The sequence below is a fragment of the Poecilia latipinna genome, unplaced genomic scaffold, assembly GCF_001443285.1.
Source record: "Poecilia latipinna isolate Pla-1442-1.1 unplaced genomic scaffold, P_latipinna-1.0 Scaffold1116, whole genome shotgun sequence".
Taxonomy (NCBI): Eukaryota; Metazoa; Chordata; class Actinopteri; order Cyprinodontiformes; family Poeciliidae; genus Poecilia; species Poecilia latipinna.
The window spans coordinates 140,000-163,438 of NW_015113732.1; the positions used below are offsets into that span (position 1 = coordinate 140,000).

The window sequence follows — 23,439 nt, forward strand, 5'->3', positions numbered from 1 at the left end:
GCTGACATGGCACCCAGACCATCACTGACTGTGGGTACTTGACACTGGACTTCTGGCATTTTGGCATTTCCTTCTCCCCAGTCTTCCTCCAGACTCTGGCACCTTGATTTCCGAATAAAATGCAAAATTTGCTTTCATCCGAAAAAAGTACTTTGGACCACTGAACAACAGTGGTCCAAAGTGCTGCTTCTCTGTAGCCTAGGTCAGGCGCTTCTGCCGCCGTTTCTGGTTCAAAAGTGGCTTGACCTGGGGAATGAGGCACCTGTAGCCCATTTCCTGCACACGCCTGTGCACGCTGGCTCTGGATGTTTTTACTCCAGACTCAGTCTACTGCTTCCGCAGGTCCCCCAAGGTCTGGAATCGGCCCTTCTCCACAATCTTCCTCAGGGTCCGGTCACTTCTTCTCATTGTGCAGCGTTTTCTGCCACACTCTTTCCTTCCAACAGATTTCCCACTGAGGTGCCTTGATACAGCACTCTGTATCAAGAATTTCTCAATTTCATTCAGAAATTTGTTTCTGTGTCTTACTCTCTTGCTTGAGGGTGTCAATGATGGCCTTCTGGACAACAGTCAGATCAGCAGTCTTACCCATAACTGCGTTTTTGAGAAATGAACCAGGCTGGGAGTTTTTAAAAGCCTTGGGCATCTTTTGAAGGTGTTTAGTTACTTTGTTGATTCAGATGATTAGGTTAATTGCTCATTCAGAGAACCTTTTCATAATATTCTAATTTTTTGAGATAGGAATTTTGGGATTTCATGAGCTGTATGCCAAAATAATCAGTATTAAAACAATAAAAGGCCTGGAATATTTCAGTTGGTGTGCAATGAATATAAAATATATGACAGTTTAATTTTTATCATTACATTATGGAAAATAATTAACTTTATCACAATATGCTAATTTTTTGAGAAGGACCTGTAGTTGCTTCACTGTTGCTTCTCCAGTCCAGTCTGTTGTCCAGATTAACATCAAGGTATTTATATTCATCAACCACTTCCTCTTCTTCTCCCATGATGGAAACAGGGTTTGATTCTTCTGAACTCTACAACCATCTCCTTTGTTCTATTCACATTCAAGATGAGATTATTGCTCCCACCATGACACAAAGCGGTGCACCAGATCTCTGTACTCAGCTTCTTGTCCATCTGTGTTTCACCCGACAACTCCAGAGTCATCAGAGTATTTCTGTAGATGACAGAAGTCGGATTTGTGCTGGAAGTCTGAAGTGTACAGATTGAAAAGAATGGTGAGAGTACAGAGCCCTGTGGCACCATTCTGGTTGACCACCTGGTTAGACACACAGTCCTTCAGTCTCTCAAACTGTGGTCTATCAGGTAGTCATAGATCCAGACAATTGTTGAGACCTCCACTTGTGTCTTCTGGAGTTTCTGACAAAGCAGATCAGGCTGCATCGTCAGCCTGATCTCACACACGCGCACACACACACACACACACACAAAGAAGAAGCAGAAACACTGATCCAGAAAGTACTTTTTGTGTTCAAAGGAAGTAAAAAGGTAATGCAGTAATAGTTTCTATGACGGGATAATCTAGGAGAGAAACACATCTTAACACAAGCTCTGAGTCAGTTTCTAGTTCTGTAGAATAGAATTAGGGATGAGGGAGTTAAAAATAGCAATATTTTATTAAAATTTTACACAACATGAGATGTGAAAAAACAAACAAAAAAAACCCCCTCAAAAACTGCATTTGTAAATTTAATGTTGTGCCCAAACCTGGTAAATATGATTCTGAATTTTTGTACACATACGTGTAAAAAAACTTCATGAATGTACCCCAAGACAAACTCTCTACTTGCCAAGCTGAGATGAAAAACAGAGCAACCAGGACTGTATTCTTTCAGAGTACATGAAGAAGAGTTTTTCACTCTTGTACGGTAGGTGGCAGTATGTACATGGAGTTTAAACGTGCATGTAAATTAATATTTCTGCTATTTTTGTTGTTGCTGCTGCACATAGTACACCTCATGTAAGATGTGCACAAATCCACTTGAGCACATGTACTTGGTGAAGATATGCTTCTCTACCAAAGCGGAAGCTACACATATTTGTGCCCATATAAGGTAATGTGTTGGTGCCTTGACATTCGGCTCACTCAGACTCGGCCTGTTGGTCAGAAACTCTGTTCATCTGAACTCCACCTGATGTACCGCTTTAAACAAGGCTTATCAGCCGCAGATACAGGACGTTTACCAGCTAACATCGTGCTGCTCCTGCTTCTGCTCTTCTCTGGTATGATTTTTATCTTGTTTTACGCCTAAAACTAGCTTTGTAAAACAACAAACCGGTGCGTTTTATTAAAACGATTAACATATTTGTAGTAAATGACTATTTCATCAATATTTCACATTTTTGTTATCAATTTAATTGTTGATAACGCTACAATAATTTAAAATTTCATCATGAAATCCGGAGCTTGAATACAGGCAGGGACCTGGCAGTCCAGGTGTTCAGGATCTGTTGGTTGCCCAGATGATCTGCTGAGTCCAGTTCATCTGAGAAGGGCTTTTTGTTTAGTAGGCGTTACTTTTAGGGACCCTTTTTACTTGTCAGACAATAAATGACATCGTCATGAGCATAAATGATGTATGTCCAGTATGGTTACACAGCAATTCCAGTAGACCCGTCCTTCCAATATGGCTGCGGTGTTATGTAACCGTTAGCCATAACGCGTAGGTAGCTACGTGTATAAACACGTAGCTTGGCTACAAGCTAGGTGTTTGTCATGGTATAGACCATATCCTGACTCCCCCCCACCCCAACCTTTATTTATAAAGAGAATATAGCAGTTTTGTGAAACGGCAAGTAGCTGCTCGAGGCTTAAAGATTGGCATGATGATACAAAAATGCAAGCAGGTTGTTGCAAAATGAACATGACTGTTTATAAGACAGCTGTGACTTTAGAGGCCAAGACAAATAAACATTAAGTCCCGTTTTACCCTGGAGAAGCACAGTTTGCTGCCCGGTAGCCAAAAATGATGCTGAAACAATAACAACTTTTCTTATGCAGAGGAATAAGATAAGAATTCAAATAAACTCAGTAAACCTGAAAAGTCATTTTTGCACAAAAATGTAACTGGCTAATAGCATAGCTTTTTGTGTATTTATCCTACATGACAATTTTAACAGCCATTGAATTTTCTTCCCTTCAAGGTGTTAAAAAATTGGGCTAAATTATTGTTTTAGATGTAATGAAAAGCATCTTATATACTACTGATTTTTCTAAGTTTCCCTTCTAACAAAGAGTAGAGTTGTCTGTAGGTTTCAGCTTAGGTTCACCTCAACTGTGAGAGATGGGACCTAAAAGTAAAATCCAGAAAAATAACATTGATTTGATTTTCCAATTATTAATTGGTGTTTGTTTGTATGAAATAAGTATTTGATACAATAGACAGTGAGAACTTAATATTTGCTACACAAACCTTTGTTTATAATTTCAGGTCAGATATTTCCTGTAATCTTTGACCAGGTATGCAGAAATTGCAGCAGGGGTTTTGGTCCACTCCTCAGATCTTCTCCAGATCTCTTAGGTTATTATTGATATTGTTTTATTTATATTAAAAATAAATACTTCCTTCTGAAGGTTCTATTTTGCCCGATGCTTTATACAGCCTGGGAAGTCATCGCATTGAAAGGGCTTTTAAACCGTAGGAGCAGCATTTCTCTTTTTAAAACTTTAATGGATCTGCCTCTGGTTCATGCCAGACTTTATATTGTGATGAGAAAGGCACTGAACGGATGCTTCCTAAGCGTCTGATTGTGGGGGCATGCAAACATCTCACAGCTGAGCTTTTCTGGGAAAATGATTCATACTTCAGTTTAGTATCTCATGGTGTTGATGAGCTTTGGTAGATTACAGGACTGACCTGTTGGTTTATATGAACACAGTGAGGGGAAAAGAAATCTGCTCTGCAACACTTCAGTTCTTTTTCCTGTCTAATGTCTCAGAAGTGATCAGTGTCTCTCTGTCTGTAGCGTCACAGGTTTATGGCTGTCTTCCTTAGACGTGGGCTCCTCTTAGCCTTTCATCGTACCCTTGGACAAGGCAGCAACACAGCCTACCCCTCTGTTCTACCTGCAGCTGTTCTAGGTAGAGTAATAGATTTAAGTGTTAAAATATGCACTTTGTTCACAACAATGTTGACTGTAATATTTTTACATAACAGTCTAATATGACAATATTAAAACATGAAATAGTTTTCCTAATAGAAGCTCCGACCAGCTGGTGCTGAGAATCAGGAGTAGAGCTGGAGAATCTAAATATTTCTAAAATAGGAACCAGTGAAGTGATTCCACAGTTACTTTGCCTGTAACCAGGCCTAACACAGTTTACAGGTAAAAAAAAAAAAAAAGGTTTCAGTACATATCTACATTTTCCTCTTTCCGAACTTTATTTTTTATTTTGGCACCAATCTGAAGTATCATTTTCCCAGGCAGAGCTCAGCAGAGGGTCGTACTGCACCAGATTACAGTAAAACATCAAAGTAAGGAGATGAAGTAAATACTTTACGTTAAAGGACCCAAAAGGTAACCAGCTTTCTGCTCTGATTTTTTCCCAACATATACAATCATATCCCATTTTATGAATTACTATTATTTTTAAATTTTTTGATTAACAATTACAGAGATTAGATCATCATCAAAAAAACAAACAAAAAAACACAAATGTGCAGTTATAGTTGACAGAAACTGACAAAATTTAAATATCAAATTTAACTACAATCCAATATTTAGTCCTATTGACAAAAAATAAGTATTTAATTGTGGTTCACAGAAGTGAGAGTTATAATAGATACAACTATTATAACTGTATCAATTAGGACTTTCTTTAACCAATATTCAATTCAGCTTATTCATATTGAGCCAATTCACAACCAAAGCAGATTGAATCTACTGATCAGTGTTTGTCAACATGTAAACACAATTTTATTGGACTCCAAGGATTTTCACTTTATGATGAGAAGATTTCTTAGAGAAAACTTTAAACAAGTTCTTTTTGAACTTGGATCTGATAAGTCTGCACAGTAATGTGTTGTCAGCACAAAAGCTGCTGCTGCCATCCGTTGTGTACGACTCCACTGAATGACCAAATCATAGGAAGTAAGAAGGTAAGATCAACAAAGCCTGGAAACAGAATCAATCTTCATTGTAAACCATGAACAAATAAGTGACTGTAACATTTTCTGTGTCGTTTTTAACCAATCCTCATCAGAACCTTCATCAACACTGTGGATTTCAGTGATCTGGCAGCCTGGATTTGGTTTCTAATGCTGTTCATGATCCTGTTTTCCCTTGTCATTCTGTCCCTCATCCAGTCCAGACCTGGGTTGTGGCCCTGCTGAGGGCGGGTTGATTCTAGTGCTGTGTGGGTTCTGCCTTTTCTCCAGCAACCATGTCGGGCTTCAATCTGCTGCATCTAATAACCAAGAGTCAGCCTGTGTCTCTGAGGTCCTGCAGTCTCCCCTCAGGTCCACTGACTGCGTGCTGTGTGTCTGACTGGCTCTGCCTTGCATTAACACATTAACACATTGCTGGAGTGGTGTGCTGTGTTTTGATTTGTTTTCTAATCAGACTGATCTGAACTAACCATTTCTAACTTTTTTAATTGGTCGTTTCAGAGAACAGAGATCTTACTTGTTTGTTGACCAAACCAAGTCTAAATGAACCGACAAGGTTAATTGTTAGATTTGGATTTTTTTTTGTCCTGAATCCTTCAACATTAAAAGATCCCAATTAAAGAAAGTCAAACAATTTAAGAATCTAAAAAGTTGAATAAGAACACAAGGCAATTTCACTCAGCAGTATTTGGTTAAATTGTGATAGAAGCAGTTCAATTATAATTTATTGTTTGGACAAAGTCTAGTTTCAGCCTTAATTTAAGGCAACAGTAAGTATTTAGACGGTAACTGATGTCTTTTGGCCTCCTGACAAATTGAAAGTGACGAATATCTACACAAGAAGAGCCTCTAAAATCAGAAGTGACCGACTATATTGATCCAAGTTCTGACTGTAACCGATCACAAACTAGCATCTTCCAAATGTTCAGACAAAATGTTTAACTAGTTGTCATAGAACTATCAACCCTGACACATGCTGAACTGTTTCTGGCACTAATCAGCACCTAGACTAAGAGTTCACTATGTAAAACATCATCTATATTTGTCTAACTAATTGTACAATTTGATGAAGAGTGTGCACGTACAGGCAGAGACCTTTAAAATGGCCAACATGAATCTGATCCAAGAATAAAGATTAGGGCAATGGCAAGGAGGGCTTCCAACCTCAGAGACTTAGAGAGCTCTACCAAAGATGAATCATCAAAACACCAGAGGAAACATGGAAAAAGCTGAGCAACAAGGAAAGGGTTTTATCTGAGTCAGGTTTGTTCCTTAGAGACTATATTTTTTTTTGCATGATTGGCAGAATGAGTCTTGGTTGACTTGAGAATTTGTGAGGTTTGCTGGTGGAGTCGAACGCTAAATATGCTGGAGAATTGCAAAAGAAAGTCAAGGCTGTACTTCAGTCTCTGGCCTTGACCATAGCTCTCAAGAAAGAGAGTCAGAAGCCCCAGGAAGCAGCATGCTTCAAACTGCAGCAGGACCTGCAGCTCATCATCCAGTCTGCAGGAAAAGGCAACCACATATAATACAAATATAAAATAAAACCAGTGTATTTTCTCCGTATTTTCTCCAACAGAGGTGCATGTCAAGACAGTTAAAGTTTGGGTAAAATCCAGTATTGGTGTATTGGAGGTTTTAGTTGTTCTTAGTATGAAAAAGTAATGCAAATACAGAGGTTTTATTCACGTGATTTAAATACTTTGTACATATCATATTATATGTTCTTTTTGGATTCAAATAGCGCTTGCGATTGTACCAGCACATAAGATATTTTGTTTTTAGAATTTTTTGAAACTTCCTTTTAATATCACTTCACTACTACAGACTACCGCCTGATCTTGTATGATGAAACAAAGACTGGTTTGAGGATGTTCTCCACCTGCCTGACCAACCCTGTCCTGAAGAGTCGGGGTTGGCCACATCTCTGAAGTAGTTCAGCTTGGTGTTTTAGCCCTAAGGGCAGTTAGGTTCTGGAGAAAAATCTGTGAATGTGTGACTCTGTAGGAATACTGAGTAGGTCTGCTGGATTCCTGTGCATTCAGAGGAACTACATGAGGCGGATTTAACATCTTCCTGACATTGTCCAGAGGGAACAGTTCAAACCTCTCACAGTGGAGGTCTTGGAGTTGAGGGTTGGGTATCCTGGCTCTAGCTTGGGTGCTGTGTAGGGCTATGGAGGGTTTCTGGAGGGCCCATGGAGGGAGTTCTCGAAGCAGAATGTAAGTCACATTTAGAGCACACTGTTTTAAAAAGGAACAAAAGGCAGTATAATTGTCATCATTGTAGATACTACTTCTTGCATAAGTCATGTAATTTAACATTTTGGATGCTGATCCATGATGTAAAGCCATACAGTTTGTATGAACAGCAGATTTTGTGGTAACACTATTTGACGGGGTGTGCATAAGACTGACATAACACTGTCATAAACATAAAATAATACCTGTCATGAACATGGAGTCTTTATGACTGTTGTCATGAAGTGTCATTAGGTAAATAATGACACTTTTAATGCAAAGTTGCTTTAAAAGTTGCCTTGAAAGTTCATTAAAAGTGCCAACTTTGCATTAAAATGTCATTATTTACTTAATGACACTTCATGACAACAGTTATAGACATTCATAGAGACTCCTTCATGTTCATGACAGGTGTTATGTCATGTTTATGACAGTGTCATGTCAGTCTTATGCAGACCCCATCAAATAAAGTGTTACAGATTTTGTTTGTGAAACTGTGTTGCTTTTATTACCCTGCGGTCCTCTTAAACCTTGTGATGTTGCTTTTGACTTGTCTGCTCTAGGATCCAAATATTACACTTCAATAGTGGCTACAGAGAAGGTGGTCTTCATTTACTTTTAAATTCAGCATTTACTTTTGAGGTCAACCTTTAACTAGACCAATCTTTCAGTTGCATAATGAACTGCCTGGCTTTGCTGCAGCTTGCATGCAAAAAGTCACTGTCTTAAATAATTGTCTAGCTGCACATTTTTTTCCTGTCTGTTTAGTTTTTTTCACAGGATGTTCACAGCACTGCAGTTTTTATAAAAAATGTCTATGTTCAGGTTGAAGGAAGTGATACAAATCTGGAGTGCAAGACCAATTGTAACATTATGGCAATTTTTTTATTTACTGATCAGCCACATCCGAAAACCAATGAACAACATAGTTTTATCCTAATGCAACAATGTCAGAAATAACATGAAATTCTTGATCCAAACATAGTTAGCCTGCAGTCTGCTGCAGACCGACAGAAACACACACCACACATAGCTGGTGTGTGTGTGTGTGTGTGTGTGTGTGTGTGTGTGTGTGTGTGTGTGTGTGTGTGTGTGTGTGTGTGTGTGTGTGCGTGTGCGTGTGTGTATGGTGTATCCATTCCTCATCCTGCTGAGGTTTTACATTTTGACACATTGCTGCATTCTGAAGACAATTAGTTGCACTTGGTTTTATATTGAGATATTAGCATTAAGTGGACTGTAATCACACACACTCATCACACACACACATCACACTTTTCAGGTTTTTAATGGTAAAAAATTTTGGATTCCAAAGTATAATTTTTCTTCCACTTCATATGGATATACTACTTTTTGTAGTATATCGCCTAAGTTCTAAATAAAATATGTTTTAAGTTTGTAGTTCTAAAGTCATAAATGCGGAAAAATTGAAGACTGTGAACAACAAACTCTCATCTCATAAGGATCTGCTGCCAGCGTCCCAGCAGGTGTTCTTAGCAGAAAGTTTTCAGTTTGCAGCTGATCAGTGGATAAGATTCAGTGTGTAATACTTTATATATAGTTAGATAAGCAAATCACATATTGATTCTTTTTTCTGTGGCTTCAGAAGAAATCTGGAGTGAATCTTTTTCATGTCTTCATTCACAGGAGCCTGTAGGAGTAAGAAGACCTGGCCAGTGAGTTTCCCTCAGGAGGAACTGAGGAAACGCCTCACCCCAAAGCAGTTCCATGTCACTCAGGAGAGAGGAACCGAGAGGTCGGGAAGATACAGCTTTGATTCTCTGCCATGTCACAAATCAGTCTTTTTTAAAATGTTATAATTGTCCTGGAATAGATCTCAGGTTTCACTGCATGCTTGAATTTTATTCCAAAGATATTTTGCAATTGGGCGAAGCACAGGGTTGAAGTAGAATCTGATTATATTAGACTGATAATAATCCTACAGTGCATGGTTCCACATTACTAACTGCTGAATCATTTTGTGTTGTTACTATATATTAATACTTTCTTTCCCACAGTGCCTTTACTGGGGAGTTTACATACCATAAAGATGAGGGAACCTATCACTGTGTTGTCTGTGGGGCCCCTCTCTTCAGGTGAGGAGCTCTGTACACCACAGCTGACTGCCCATGTGTCTGTGCTTGCCCAACTGATGGATTAAAGCTCACAGTACAGTTATCAAAAAATTAGTTAAATCAGAGAATTATTTTTGTAAGAAAATATCATAAGACGAAACAATACCATAGCTTTATATGAGCTATTTTTGTTTCCTTTTACAGCTCAGATTCTAAATTTGACTCAGGATCAGGTGAGTAGAACTTCTGTCAGATTTCTGTCTGTCTGAACTCCCTTATTTCCATCTGCAGTTATTTATTTTACTGCTCAATAACTGAATCTGATTCGTATAAAACAAGCTGAAGCTCTAATGGAGCCTTGTTCTGAAGCCTCAGGTGTCATATGTGACTCATTATTCTAGATATATGGTATTAATAATCCGAATGTTGATGAAGACAGAAGTATGAAATGTGATGTGGAAGGAGGCAGAGGTTTTATCCCGACATTCCTCTTGTATTCTTAAACAAACTGTGTGTAGGCTGGCCGTCCTTCTTCGACTTGTTGAAGGAGGAGTCCGTCTCTCTGGCTGATGATTTCTCCTACGGCTTACACAGAGTGGAGACTACCTGCAGCCAGGTGAGCTGAAACACACCACTTCATTTATAAAGTTCTTGCAGTAAACTGATTTACTTCGTAAAGTAAATCAGTTCAAAATCATGTTTGTGGGGCGGAATGATGAAGCTGCGTGTGTAGCTCTACGCTCTTGTGTAAATATTTTGTCCATCAACATAAAGAGCAATGACTACTCTAATTTCTGGTTGAAAGTGCTTCAGTATGTAACATATATATTTACTATTAATAAACAAAAAAATGGCTTATCAAATACAATATTTCTCAATTTCCAGTACTTGTATATATACCATCACAATTATAATGAGAAGACTGTCCAATAGGTATGCACAGTTATGTCCAAAATTATTCATACCCCTGGTAGATTTATGTTTAAGTACTATTTTAATTAATCTTTTAATTTAGCACACAACAATTTCTTTGCAATGGAATTAATATCAATGTTTTGGAGTGGCTCAGTCAAAGTAAATCCTAACTGGAATCTGATTAGAGAACTATGGATTGAACTAAATATATGGGTGATGGTAAGGAGGCATTCCAAGCCCACACTCATCCAGCATTCCAGCATTTGCTGTAATGATTAACTTTTTTTTTTTGTCCCACCAGAAAACAACTTCTTGGTTGAAAATAAATCATTTTCTCTTCAGTTTGTTGTGTTTATATCGTTCTGATTCACAGCAGATGTTTTCTTCAGACACAAACTGTGCATGAGGTTTCACACAGGTTCCTCAGTGCTGCTGAATGTTCCTGTGTTTCAGTGTGGAGCTCATCTTGGTCACCTGTTTGATGATGGTCCAAAACCTACAGGAAAGCGTTACTGCATCAACTCTGCTTCCCTGGCGTTTCAGGCCGCAGGCCCGGATGAGGGCAGAGCCTCGGGCTCCAGCGGCGCTGTCACTAGCGGGAAGGCTGACCTGTAGGAGCAGAGCTGGCAGGCAGACGATTAGGGAAAGTCATACAGCTCATTAAAAAGATGCTTCTTTGTTTTTGATGTGCAGACAGAGCAAAACACCAGTAAAGTTAATGAATGTAGCTAAACTGACAGATTTTGACCGTCTTTGAAATTGTAATCTGAGGTAATGGTAATATACCAGAGCACTAGAGGGATAAGTCATCTGCTGATTTCTACAACATGGCCGTGGTTCCCATAGTAACCAATCGCAGCCACCAGTCACAGTCCCTTTAATGCTTTAATGAAGATCCTTTAGTGCTCTGGTGTGCTTACCAAAAGGAAATGGAAAAATACTTCTTAAAGGAAGGCTTTAGATACTCAGTATTGCCACTGCAGTATGCTCATGTAATGTTTTTCAGGACAAGTCAATACATCATGAGTTTGAGAGACAAGTATTGATGAAGGAGTTTTAGGTTATGTTACATTTACCGTTTTTCTTGGCATTAATCACTTAAAAGTAGCAATTTTCCTTGTGTACCCGATTTTCATCCTTTGTAATATTTGAGTAGATTTAAGCCAGGAAATGTTTTATTTAAACTTCTTTTACTCTATTCCTCTATCTTGGCTGTCCTAGATCCACATGCTTGATCCATTGATCCGTTTGTCTCTTTTCACAAATATATCCATATGTGTCTAACAACAAGCCTTCCAGACAGATTCAGCTAGCGTTGTTTGACTTTACAGCAGGAATCTGTAGAGTGAAGGCAGGGTTTCCATGGTGACTGGACGGACACAACAGCAAAGATGATGAAGCATATTTCTTCATATGCATATAAAATCCATATCACTGGATATGATGACATAGATACGTCATCATATGTTCAGCTCCACATGATGAACACAGCTGAGTCTGTCCTCAGGTGTGTTAACACATCCAATCAGGGTGAGGAGAAAGGAAACGAGGTTCAACCAGCAAACACTTTACTTCTCCGATGTTTAAACACATAATTATAATTATGCTTTAAAACAATCCTAAGCCTTCTAACCGTCAATCTGTCATACAACAGAATCTTCTGTCAGAGGCCTCTTAAGATTTGCTGTAATACAGACTGCTACAGGAGATCTTTCCTGCCAACAGCCATCAATATCTACAATAACTCCAAAGAATCTTGAATTAATATCAGTTACAACATAATTTCCCTTTGGGTTCAATAAAGTATTTTTGAATTTTGAATTGAACTTGAAACACGAATTTAGAATCTGTTAACAGCCAGATCATACGTTACAGAACCTAAAGTCTTGGCGTTGTTTGTGCCATGGCTGCACATTGTGGATCTGTAGGTTTAGTCACACTAAATTTCTCTGATTTGTATTAGATTAATTCTTATTGATATTGCACTGAGAAGTAATGAAATATCTATGCAAGTTTTTGATTGCAGTGTGAAGCTTATTGGAACACTAAATGGGTTTTGATCTGCCTTTTTAGGTCAGAAATATTTTATGTTTTTGATTTTAAGTGTAGCCACTTTCCTTGCAGTTTGATCTGATCACCTGGTTAAGTGAATAAAATATATTCATAAAAAGTCTCACTCTTATTGCTAATTAGAACTTGACTAATTCCCAGGGGAATTTGTGAAATGTTTTTATTGTTGAGTTATGTATTTTCTTGACCTCCAGATGTCACAGTTGGCTCATCAGACAGAAAATGACACTTAATCTTTTGGGTGGGAGTAGAATTATCTTTAAATTTCTCTCAAGAAACCTACCAAATGATCCAACCTTCATAAGAAGCTGTTCTATTTTGGAAACTTTTATATAAACATAATTTCTCTCTAACCACTCTGAGGTCAGTCAGGTCAGCTGGATTCTGCAGGCATTGCTGACTATAAATGTTCCCCATAAAACATGACAACATAAATATGACTGCATAATATTGATTGTACTACTTCTAAAGTTTGATTTCATTCAGTAGAATCAATAAGTTTACATGCACTGATTAAAAACATATACATATTTTTTCACTGTTTCAAGTTAAAGCAGACCAAGCACCTCTTGTCAGTTAAAATTACCAATCGTTTTGCTGAGGAAGGAGACGCTTCTGTGTCCCAGAGATATAAAAGGTTGGTCCAAAATTTGCAGATGGACCCCAGAACAGAAACCACAGATTATGTGAAGAAGCTGCTGAAGCAGGCAAGACAGAATCATTAACAGTGAAACTGTCCTGCACCAAACTGGTACAGGACGGAGAGGAAGAATCCATTACTCCAAAAGAAACAGGAAAACACCAGACTGCAGTTTGCAAATGTCCACAGGAAAAAAGACCTTCATTTTATGAAATAAAATACCCAAGCGATGAAAGCAAAACAAAAGTGTGTGTGTGTGTGTATATATATATCATCTGAAAAATGATTATGATGCACTACACATTGGTCTATTTATAAAACTGTACAACTGTCATATTTATTGTGGTTACAGGCGATCCTTTACAGAATCCAAAGAAAGTTTGTTGTCACCTCTCATGACTTGAGATAAATTAATTCCTGAAAATGAGATCCTGGATCAGCGTCAGAGGTACTAATCAAAAGTACAATTAAGAAATTGTTTTTCCTAATTTTAGGAAACTTCAAACTTCATTGATATCAATCAGTGAAGTTTATTTCAGCAACAAGGCAGTTCAAAGTTCTTCACATAATAAAAACAGGAATAATAAGTCATAAAATGTTTAATATGATGTTTAATTCCTCTGATGCATTATACGGTGTAACTCTGGATATGTGTCGATATTTCAATAAAGATTTTGAAAAAAACAAACAAGAAAAAGTTGGTATTGCCATCTAGCGCCCTCTCGTGGACATAATTCTTCACACGTGATCGGTCACGTGCTGGTCCTGAAGAAGGAGCAGCTTTCCTGCCAGCAACCTGGTGGAAGTGTCCCAGCAGAGCTGGTTGGCCTGGGCCTGGAGGAGAGGGCTCTGTTGCCGGGTCCCCTCACACATCTATCGGTAAAAATGTCAGCCAGGAACCCCGGAACTGACTTCGGTAAGTCAAACACTCCCAGTCCGGCTGCGATTTAATCGTAGACACGTGTCTGTATAGAGTTGTCATATAAACCGACCTTTCAGCCCTAATTCTGAGGTTCTCATTCCGTGGTGTAGTACTAGAATGTTAAATAAATTAGCGACATGAGAGTTAAGTGAAGAAGCGTGAGCATTCCAGTTTAATGAGTAACAGCGGGTCAGTAACCTTGCAGGATGACGGCTCTAACCCACCGAACGTTTCTCCTCACCATGCAGAGTGTACACTTAGATTTATTTTCTGAACCGGATGGTAGAAAATAATAATACAACCGTTTTTAAAGTAAAATGTAAACAAACTGATGTCAGTAGTAGTCTTTCTTTCTTGCCCCCAGACCTAGAATGGTTGTCCAAAGTGAGGGTAAACACTCAGGCTGTGCTGAAGAGGGCTCAGCACATCCAAGGCCTGAAGCTCCCCAAGAAGCAGTGGCAGGTGAGTTTTCCCATAGTGCATGCTGTGCTGTAAATGTTCAGAAGCTCTTCAGTTCCTGTGTTCACCCTGCAGACGGCCTGGCTGCTGAAGGCGGCTTCATGTATCGATTTGACTACGCTGGCTGGAGATGACACGCCGTCCAACGTTCATCGCCTGTGTGTGAAAGCCATCCAGCCGGTCCGATACGACCTGCTCAGGAGGATGGACATGCATGACAAAGGTCTGCTCTGCTCAGCTCATCAAGATCACCAACAGTATTCACTCATCTGCCTTTGCATTTATGGAAACTTGAGTGGCATCCCATTCATAATCTGTAGGTATTAACATGACATCAGCCCCCTATTCTGGTATAACAGCTACAGCTTCAGTGGAAAGGATTTCCAGCAGGGTTAGGTGTGTTTCCATGGGAACTCTGACTGTTCATTTGTGAGGTCAGATGCTGATGTAGGTCAAGAAGGCCTGCTTTAAAGTCTGTGCTCTGAGTGTTTTCAGGCTGAGCTCAGGACTCTGAGCAGACCTCTTAAGGTTTTCCACACTCGACTCGCTAATCTAACATATAAACATATAGTTTTTTAGGTTGAATATTTTCATAAAAAATAAAAAATAATATATGTTTTGGCCTACACACATTCATAGGGAGGTTTGCTGACTGTCAGCTGTCCAGCCATAAACACTACTTGCTAAAGGAAGCAGCTGTTCATAATGCTGAGTCCACTTTTGAAAGATACACAGCAGCAGACCTGTAGGCTGTAGATGATGACGGGTCTGGTCATGCATCAGTCCAGCCTGCAGAGGGAGCTACAGCCCGGTTTATCAGCCTAACTGGGTCTCTTGATGTGATCCAGGGTTAACCACAGCAGCAGTGTGTGTGTATCCCTCTCGGGTGGCTGATGCTGTCAGATCACTAAAGGCAGCTAACTCATGCCTGCCTGTTGCCTCAGGTGAGTCTCCTGGAATCTTTTTACACTTGCTCTGTGCAGGTTAAAGGTCGTGGGTGTGAGTGTGTGTGTTTCCGTTCCTTCCCAGTTGCCACTGGTTTTCCAGCTGGGCAGACGCCTCTGGAGACCCGGCTGCAGGAGGTCCGTATGGCAGTGAGAGATGGCGCTACAGAGATCGATATCGTCATTAACAGGACTCTGGCTCTCACAGGACAGTGGGAAGGTAGGCTGCGTCAGAGCTGCCCAGAAAAACATTCTGAGCTGTTCGGTGATAAACTTCAGGTCCAACCAGGCTGAGAGAGCAGCAATCAACAAAACCACTCCACAAGATTAAAAACAGAAGCAGCTTTTATATAAAGTGAATCTGAAAAGAGCAAATTTAACAAATGAAGTAAGTTGTGAGTCCTCTTTGTGCTCAGGAGAGTTCACTGTTGGAAATGCAACAAGAAATTTCTAGAACTGGAGCAGCTCTGGTCCGTTAGTTCTCACTTGTTTACTTTCCAGAGTTTCTTCATATTTTTTTTTGCATGTTTGGACAGTCCATCTGGATGTTGTGCATCTCTCTGTTCAGGATCTCCCTCTCCTTCATGCTTCACTCTATTCATTTGATTTGGTGAACTATTGTTTCCAGCATGTTGTGGTGTAGATATAGAACCAGGTGGTGGTTTGCGCATTGTTCCAGCACATCTTCTTCCACAGTGTTTTAGCGTGTGTTTAAAGGTAAGGGTCACTTTGAACACAATCCCTGAAAAATCAGCAGATTGTGTCAGCAGAAGTGGGGAAAAAGGTCCACCAGTGTGAGAGCTGTGATGTTCAGGAGCTCTTCTCTAGTGTAAGATCCCCCAGAACTGTGGAAATGCATAAGACTAATGGAGTAAGCCTTATCAGCATTCTGTCTCTTCTGTCTCTGCAGTCATGTACAGAGAGATTGTCCAGTTTCGAGAGGCTTGTGGTGACGCCCACATGAAGACCATTCTGGCTACTGGAGACCTGGGAACCTTCACCAACATCTACAAAGCCAGCATGGTGGCCATGATGGCGGGTCAGTCCCACAACACAATTGTCTTTGTAATTGTGAAGATGAAGGTTGGTCTGTTGTTATGAAAATGATGCAAAAAAGACATTTATTACTCAAAAAACACTGGAACTCCGTCACCTGATTCCTAATGACGATTGTACGTAAAAATTCATATTTATGTGTCAATTGAAATATATTCAGCAAACTCGGTGTGGGAGAGAAAATTAGTTATTGTGTGTGGATAATTCAGAGTTGTTTAACAAACACTAAAATGTAATAATCATAAGCTATGAACCATTTTTGGGAAACGCAGAAGTGGAACTCTGCATGTGATATTAAACATAACTTCACTTCACAGAGAAAATGACTTGGACCAGATCCACGCTGTTTCCAAGACAACCTGCGAGAAAGACTGAAACACAAAAACAAGAGGAACTAACTTTATTAAACTTGGAGAAGCAACAACAGCTTATACCAGAGGCTCATCAAGCTAGTGCTGCTAAAGTTTTTCTTTACCTGGTTGAAAACTTCACTCCATGAATACTCTGGATCTCAGTATTCAGGGGAGTGAAGGACAACAACCACCCACAACAAGCTAAAATCCACAAATACTTGAGCTCTCCTCTAAAGATGCTTATGTTAATAATTCAGATACCAAATATACCTTAATATGTTTTTAATACGCACAGTGGAATCTATCTTAGCATTATCACAGAAGCTAACATCTACAGTCTTCCTAAACTCCGATCTAGTGTGAGCAGCAATCAGCAACAAGGGAAATGATTGCCGCTATGACAACCTATTGGCCTGAAACAGCAGCCAGTAGGACGTCATTGTGCCTTGCTGTGCTGAGGCGTCTTAGCTTCACAAGCTGCATTTTTATTTTTTCTATAGATTTTAAATCCACCAGGAGGCAAATTCACACAGAGTCACATTCCACAGAGAAATCTATGGAGGGTGGCAGTTCAGGCATAGAGAGGGACTCACACAGAGGTCATCCCGGGGTCGAGTTCCAGCCTGGGTTCTTTCTACATCCATGTTGGTGTTTGGTTCTCTCTGGTACTCCGGCTTCCTGCCACAGTCTGAAACATGATTGCTGCGTTAGTGTCATTCATAAGGCGACTTCTCAAGGTTAAGGTTGATTTGATTAAGGGTATGACAGTAAATTCGTGCTGAAAGTCTTTTTCATACTAATTGTGACTCCATAGCTTTGCACTCCTTTGTGATGCTGTATCATATTGTGATTGTAACATTATAAGATGTGAGAAAGTTTAAGCAATATGAATTCAGCACAACTCAAACGTTTGCACTCGCCCGGTCTCTGCTTAGCTAACCATCACATGATGAGCTGATTACAGAACCAAATTGTCAGGGACTGTTAGATAGAGCTCATTATTTTAATGTATTGCTTTTGTCACCTCACTCGCGTCTTAATCTGCCACTGTTCCTATAAATTGCACATGAGATTCGTGAAATTAAATGATAATTTAACCTATTAATCTGTGATGTCTATTTAACTCTACTGTCCTCTCCTAGTATCCTTGTGCCCACCTAAATGAATGGACCTTTCATCCTCCCCCCTTGCTCCCCTACACACATTTAATACCCATTAGCCATTATCAGGTAATTAAGATTCCTCATAATGAATCTCTAAGAATATTCCAGATTGAGAAAAGCGAATGAAGGGTCAAAAAAAAGAAGACCTGACTGGAAAAAGAATTTGCGGAACACGCCTTTAATGATCTAGGAAATGTTTAACTTGCTCTGCTCAGCAGCAGCCAGATGAACGCTCATTATAAATCAGGGTGAACGAAGATGGAGCACATTTTGTGTGCTGCTTGCAGTTTGTGAGGATCTATTAAAGAATCATTTTATCATCTATTTTTAGCAGGAAAGCCGATAAAACACAAATTGTGAAGGAAGACATAAAAAGTCTGAGCATGGGGATATTTTTAATTCATGAACATGTAGATATCGTCTGTCAGCCGGGAGCAGATGTTCATGTCTGCCTCTGCTCACTGCTGGATGTCCTGCACAGCTTAACCTGAGCAGAGGCTGGGAGACCAGTCACTGCTGGAGCTTCACTGGAAAGAGCTACTGCAGTTTTTTTACCATTAGCATCAATCCAAAACAAAACCAGAGTTAAGTGAACATGATGGCCTTTTAAAGCGTGAATAAGATGAATATTTAATCCTCACTTCCAAGCACATATTAATCTCATGAATCAGCTGGAATATTATGAAAAGCCTGTAAATAAACATGAAGTCAGCAGCTGACTGCAGTGTAGCTGAAGCAGCAGTGGTTTCTTAATGCTGTCATCGTTAACCCCAACAGGTTCAGACTTCATCAAGACCTCTACCGGGAAGGAGGCCATCAATGCTACTTATCCTGTTGCCATAGTGATGGTGAGAGCTATCCGTGACTACTTCTTGCGCACTGGCCACAAGGTAGAGTACTGCCTGTTGTTATGGATTGTTTACTTGTTGAAATAAAGACATAAAAATTTTCCTGTAACTCAGACATCTGGAAGAAACGTTTTAGCTTGCACCAGCCTGAACATGGCGTCCCTTCAGTGAAACACGGGGGTGGCTGCGTTTATGCTGTGGGATGTTTTCTTTCAGCAGAGACCGGGGGAGATGGATGAGGCAAAACATCAGTTTCCCCACTCAGGGATTAATAAAGGACCAATCTGAAAGGGGAGCAAAGGGTTTGGGTCAGCTGGACAACAAGCTGCGTTATGACGGTTCATAACAACCATGTTCATGTTGGAATCACCGCTGGATTGGGTTCATCTTTATCAAAGTTCTTCCAGACTAAGCAAGTTAGAGAAACCAGTGCTTAAATTTCACTATAATCTATAAATTAATTCAGACAAAAGAATAAGTGAAGAAACTGATCTTACATGTGGATTAAAAAACGTTTGTATCTGTTTGTAAGCATATGTCATGGTTTAAAGATAAAAGGTATGCAGTAAATGTTTGCGGGGTTATATTTCTGTAACTGAGCTGTGTGTGTGTGTGTGTGTGTGTGTGTGTGTGCTCCTCCAGGTGGGCTTTAAGCCAGCAGGGGGAATCCGGACAGCCCAGGAAGCCCTGGTGTGGCTCACGCTGATCAAAGAAGAGCTTGGTAACGATTGGCTCCACCCACATCTGTTCCGTCTGGGAGCTAGCAGCCTATTGGCTGACATCGAGAGACAGGTGAGAATTTAAATTTAAACACATCGTCAGTACATGTTTGCTTCATATTTCCAACATCTGTGCTCCGTCTTGTGCAGGTGTACCACCATGTGACGGGGCAGTATGCAGCTTATCATGAGCAGCCCATGGCCTGAACATGGCAGCTCATGTTCAGGCCAGGAGCCTAAACATGGCTCCTGGCCTGAACATAGCCTGAAGCAACTTCTGTGCTTCAGAAGTTATGAAGGAAACATCCAGTCATGTCTGTTTTGAATTCAAGACAAGTGTTTTTTAGACAATAACTTGTGATGAGTTACCAAAACTTAATAAATCTTTCATTTTAGTTCTGAGCTCTGGTGATTATTTCCATCTTTTTTTTTAAAGAAGCTATATGTTGTCGTGTAAAAAAATCCTGATCAGATCATCTTCTTCCATTAAGAATGGAACCCTCTTAAATGGTAAATCCAGAGTATGTTGCAGATATAGATGAACAAATAGTGACTTGTGTTCCATTTTTAACCTATTTATGTATATGCCTTTAAAGTTAGTATTAATTTAAAGTCTTAATAACCGCTGTGATCAGACACCGGCTCCTCCTGAACCAACTGGAGATGGAAAAAATAATGTTTGCTGTGGTTACAGATGAAAAACTAAAAAATATTGGTCAAAATTAATAGTTTACATTTATTCTAACCAAATGAATGTCGATGTTGAGGAAAAGCTTTTGGAAATATTAGCATTTTTCTGTAGTTCTAGAACTAAATCTCTTGGCAATTTATTTTGTATCAATACATTATACTGTACAATAGTTTTGCTTAAAAAAGGCAAAAAGAAATGGAAGGATTGGCCACTGGTCACATACTGGTTAGTGTGACCATCAGGTAACTTCGTTAAGCCCAAACTTATTGATACCCTGTTATGGTTAAATGTAATCTGTTCATTTTACTCATGCCTCTTCAGCTAACACAGGTAGATCTAAAAAAAGATTTTGTGAAAAGTCCAATATATTTTGTTCATTTCTGAGAGAACAACATGCATATTTTTGATAAAGTGCAAAGAAATAAAATTACATTCGACTTGTTTAATGTTTATTAGGACACTCAAAGACTCTACAATAAAATCGCCCATTCCCTTTCACATACATTCACTTGCTGATGAAAAATATTGATAATCATTTTATTTTACATTATTCTTATCTTTCAGAGATGTCTGTCTCATTCTTTAACAGGAATAAACTTTTTGGTTGGATGAAAATCATTTTACATCTTAAATCTGCGTGGGGTATATTCATACATTTGGGCTTATCTCTGGTTGGTCCACACAGGCCTTCAGCTAACTCACAAGCTAACGTTGTATTATCAAGCTGTTTTAATTCATTCTGTAGTTTTTGGGTCCATCACACATGGCAGCAATTGATGGCAACTTCTTGTTACCATCAATAAAAAAAATACTAAATGGATGAATAAGAGTTCAGCACTTCCGTTCTTCCCATTAAAAACTCAAATCATAATCTTTCCTCTTAAGATTAAAATATTCTTTTTTTTAATTTGATAGACTTTTAGTTTTGCTATACAGCAGTTTTAAATTCAGAAATTATTTAATTGTGTATTTAATATGACAATTTATGTAAGAGTTTAAAATATAAATGAGCTACTCAACAACCACAGCACTTAAACCACTGAGTGGGAGTTCCTTACAGAGATAAATTAGCTTGATAAATTTAGGATAAAAACACTTTATTCCAATAGTTTCATTTCTCTGAGGTGTCAGAATGATCTAACGTTTAACCTGGAGAGGATTTAAAGCTCAAAGCAGCACATTAAAATCTAAAAAAAAAGGTGATCCTGTAGGAGCCAGCTGTGCCTGATGAAAAATGGACAGCGCTTCATCTCCCTGAGTTTGCTCTATTTATTAAATGGTATGAGTTCTAAATCTGGTCTTGACGACTCTGTATGATGAAAGATATAAAATGGATATAGAAATATTTTAATCAAAGGGCTGAAAGATTTCTCGTTTTTTCGGTCCCTCTCATTCATTTACAATCACAGCACGTTGATAAACTAAAACACCAGGACTTTAATTAGTTTTTTAAAAAACACCACTGTGTAGAATCCAAATCCTTGGAGTCTCTGCAAATAACAAACGGGGACATTTCCCCTGCCATTTGTCCTCCCTGAAACAGGCAGAAAAGCAGATGGAAAAATGATCAAATCAACAAAGAAACAAACTACTGTGGATAAAAAGATAAAGAATTAAATGGGATACATTAATTACATGGAAACTGTTACTAATCGCCATGCAGGTTGATTCCAGCTGTTCACACATATTTGTCAGATCATTATGTGTGTTAGTCTGTAGACTGACTAATACATTATCACAACAGTGATATCTGTGTTTGACCTGCCCTACATTCTGGATCTGTGAATTTTTTTTCTGGATAACTCAGCAGCACTCTCAAGGTTCTTTTGTCTGTTAACAAAGTGATACATTTTTATCTGAGGACTGAGTGTTTTGGTTCTAATCATCACCTCCTGACAGCAGTGTGTAGAAACATCGTGGGTGGGTCTAGCACTGTTTTTCACAGAAGGCTCAGAAAGATCCTCCCTCAGCCAGTGAGCTGTAAAATGGCAAGATGGTCAAAGAAATGAGAGACCTTGTGATGTGAAGGAGCCTGAAAAAATGATCTATGAAGCTTTTCCTGTTTCCAGGGACAGGACACAACGGTGACGAAAGGCTGCGTACAGAAGCCTTCACGGTTACTTCACTTTGCCATTTCCAGTGACCAGCCATGGGTTTCAGTCCTCTTAGCAGCCAGTCACCTTCATGTAGATGAATGCATTGTTCATTATCCAGCCTCTGGAATACATAAGGTTATTAATGTCATTTGATCCAAAATGAAGGCAGTCTCCTCAAATTGTGACTAAAAATTACTTTCTGTCAGTCACTTGGAGACCATTCCAACAGTTAGAGATCAACAGGTGGAATATACGTGACATGAAAAACAGAAATAGACTTTATAGTTTTCTACATATGTGCAACAGTAAAAGTGGTAAATCAACAACATAAATTCCTGATTCATAAGGATTATGTTTAGGAAAAATTAAATCTTTGTTGAAAATACAACATGCTAAGAAATCAGAAATGAGTGTTAACAATTTGAAGTTTACAAATGTTTTTCAAACACCAGGGGCCACTGGAGGGCCAGTGGGGGCCCACTGGGGTGCACTACAGGGTCCTTGGAATTCTAAAGGGAAGCTGAGAAAAAAAAGTAAATAATAAAAAAATCTTATACCTATTTTAACAATTTCTAACATTTTTTTTATTGTAAAGTGTAATATGTTTTTCAGTCAGTACTGAAAAATATATGTGAAACTATTTTATTGAAATGTCATGTTCATCTATCTGATTGGCTGCCAGTCAAATTCATCCAGCTGCTTCACTCCACAAGCTCTGAGCAAAGCAGCTGAAATGAATCTGTGTTGAAACCATGTGGTAGAAAGATAATGTTTAAAAAGCATGTGCCTGTTATCCAACTGTTCTCAAATCAAGTTACATGCTGCATTGGTTGTCTGAATTATCCACTGGCTCCAAAAACAGAGAACATGTGTTTGAGTCCTGGCTTCAAAGCTGTCACTCCGGTCTACTCTGCCTGGTTTCTGGAACATTTTCATTCCAAGCCACAGAAATCCATTCTAAGCTATCTAAAGACAGAGTAAGTCAGATCTGAATATAATTTCATGTTAGCTGCACGCATTGAAAAATGTAAAGATAACAGATGAAATAGGACTATTTAATGTAAGGACTTTTGCAGGAAAAAGCAAACAGTGGAGCAGTGCTTGTTAATG

The 23,439-nt window shown here is 39.1% G+C and overlaps 2 protein-coding genes across 5 annotated transcripts; both read left to right on the forward strand.

Annotated features, from left to right (window-relative positions):
* The first annotated feature begins 2,034 nt into the window (after positions 1 to 2,034).
* msrb3 (methionine sulfoxide reductase B3) lies at positions 2,035 to 12,538 on the forward strand. 3 transcript variants are annotated; one of them, XM_015052517.1, is made up of 7 exons: positions 2,047 to 2,253; positions 3,997 to 4,111; positions 9,026 to 9,134; positions 9,397 to 9,474; positions 9,658 to 9,686; positions 9,972 to 10,069; positions 10,822 to 12,538. In XM_015052517.1, exons 2-7 carry the CDS (start codon positions 4,009 to 4,011, stop codon positions 10,981 to 10,983), a joined length of 579 nt encoding a protein of 192 aa, XP_014908003.1. In that variant the 5' UTR covers positions 2,047 to 2,253; positions 3,997 to 4,008; the 3' UTR covers positions 10,984 to 12,538. The 3 variants fall into 3 exon arrangements, with proteins under 3 accessions (XP_014908002.1, XP_014908003.1, XP_014908004.1); XM_015052518.1 differs by lacking the exon at positions 2,047 to 2,253 and adding an exon at positions 5,337 to 5,489 and having other exon boundaries at positions 4,021 to 4,111; XM_015052516.1 differs by lacking the exon at positions 3,997 to 4,111 and having other exon boundaries at positions 2,035 to 2,253.
* A 1,275-nt stretch (positions 12,539 to 13,813) lies between these two features.
* dera (deoxyribose-phosphate aldolase (putative)) lies at positions 13,814 to 19,944 on the forward strand. 2 transcript variants are annotated; one of them, XM_015052515.1, is made up of 10 exons: positions 13,814 to 13,994; positions 14,365 to 14,462; positions 14,535 to 14,682; positions 15,308 to 15,403; positions 15,489 to 15,623; positions 16,314 to 16,442; positions 18,753 to 18,865; positions 19,466 to 19,615; positions 19,693 to 19,754; positions 19,806 to 19,944. In XM_015052515.1, the coding sequence occupies exons 1-9, from the start codon at positions 13,964 to 13,966 to the stop codon at positions 19,747 to 19,749; spliced, it is 957 nt and encodes a 318-aa protein (XP_014908001.1). In that variant the 5' UTR covers positions 13,814 to 13,963; the 3' UTR covers positions 19,750 to 19,754; positions 19,806 to 19,944. The 2 variants fall into 2 exon arrangements, with proteins under 2 accessions (XP_014908001.1, XP_014907999.1); XM_015052513.1 differs by having other exon boundaries at positions 19,693 to 19,944.
* Positions 19,945 to 23,439: the final 3,495 nt, after the last annotated feature.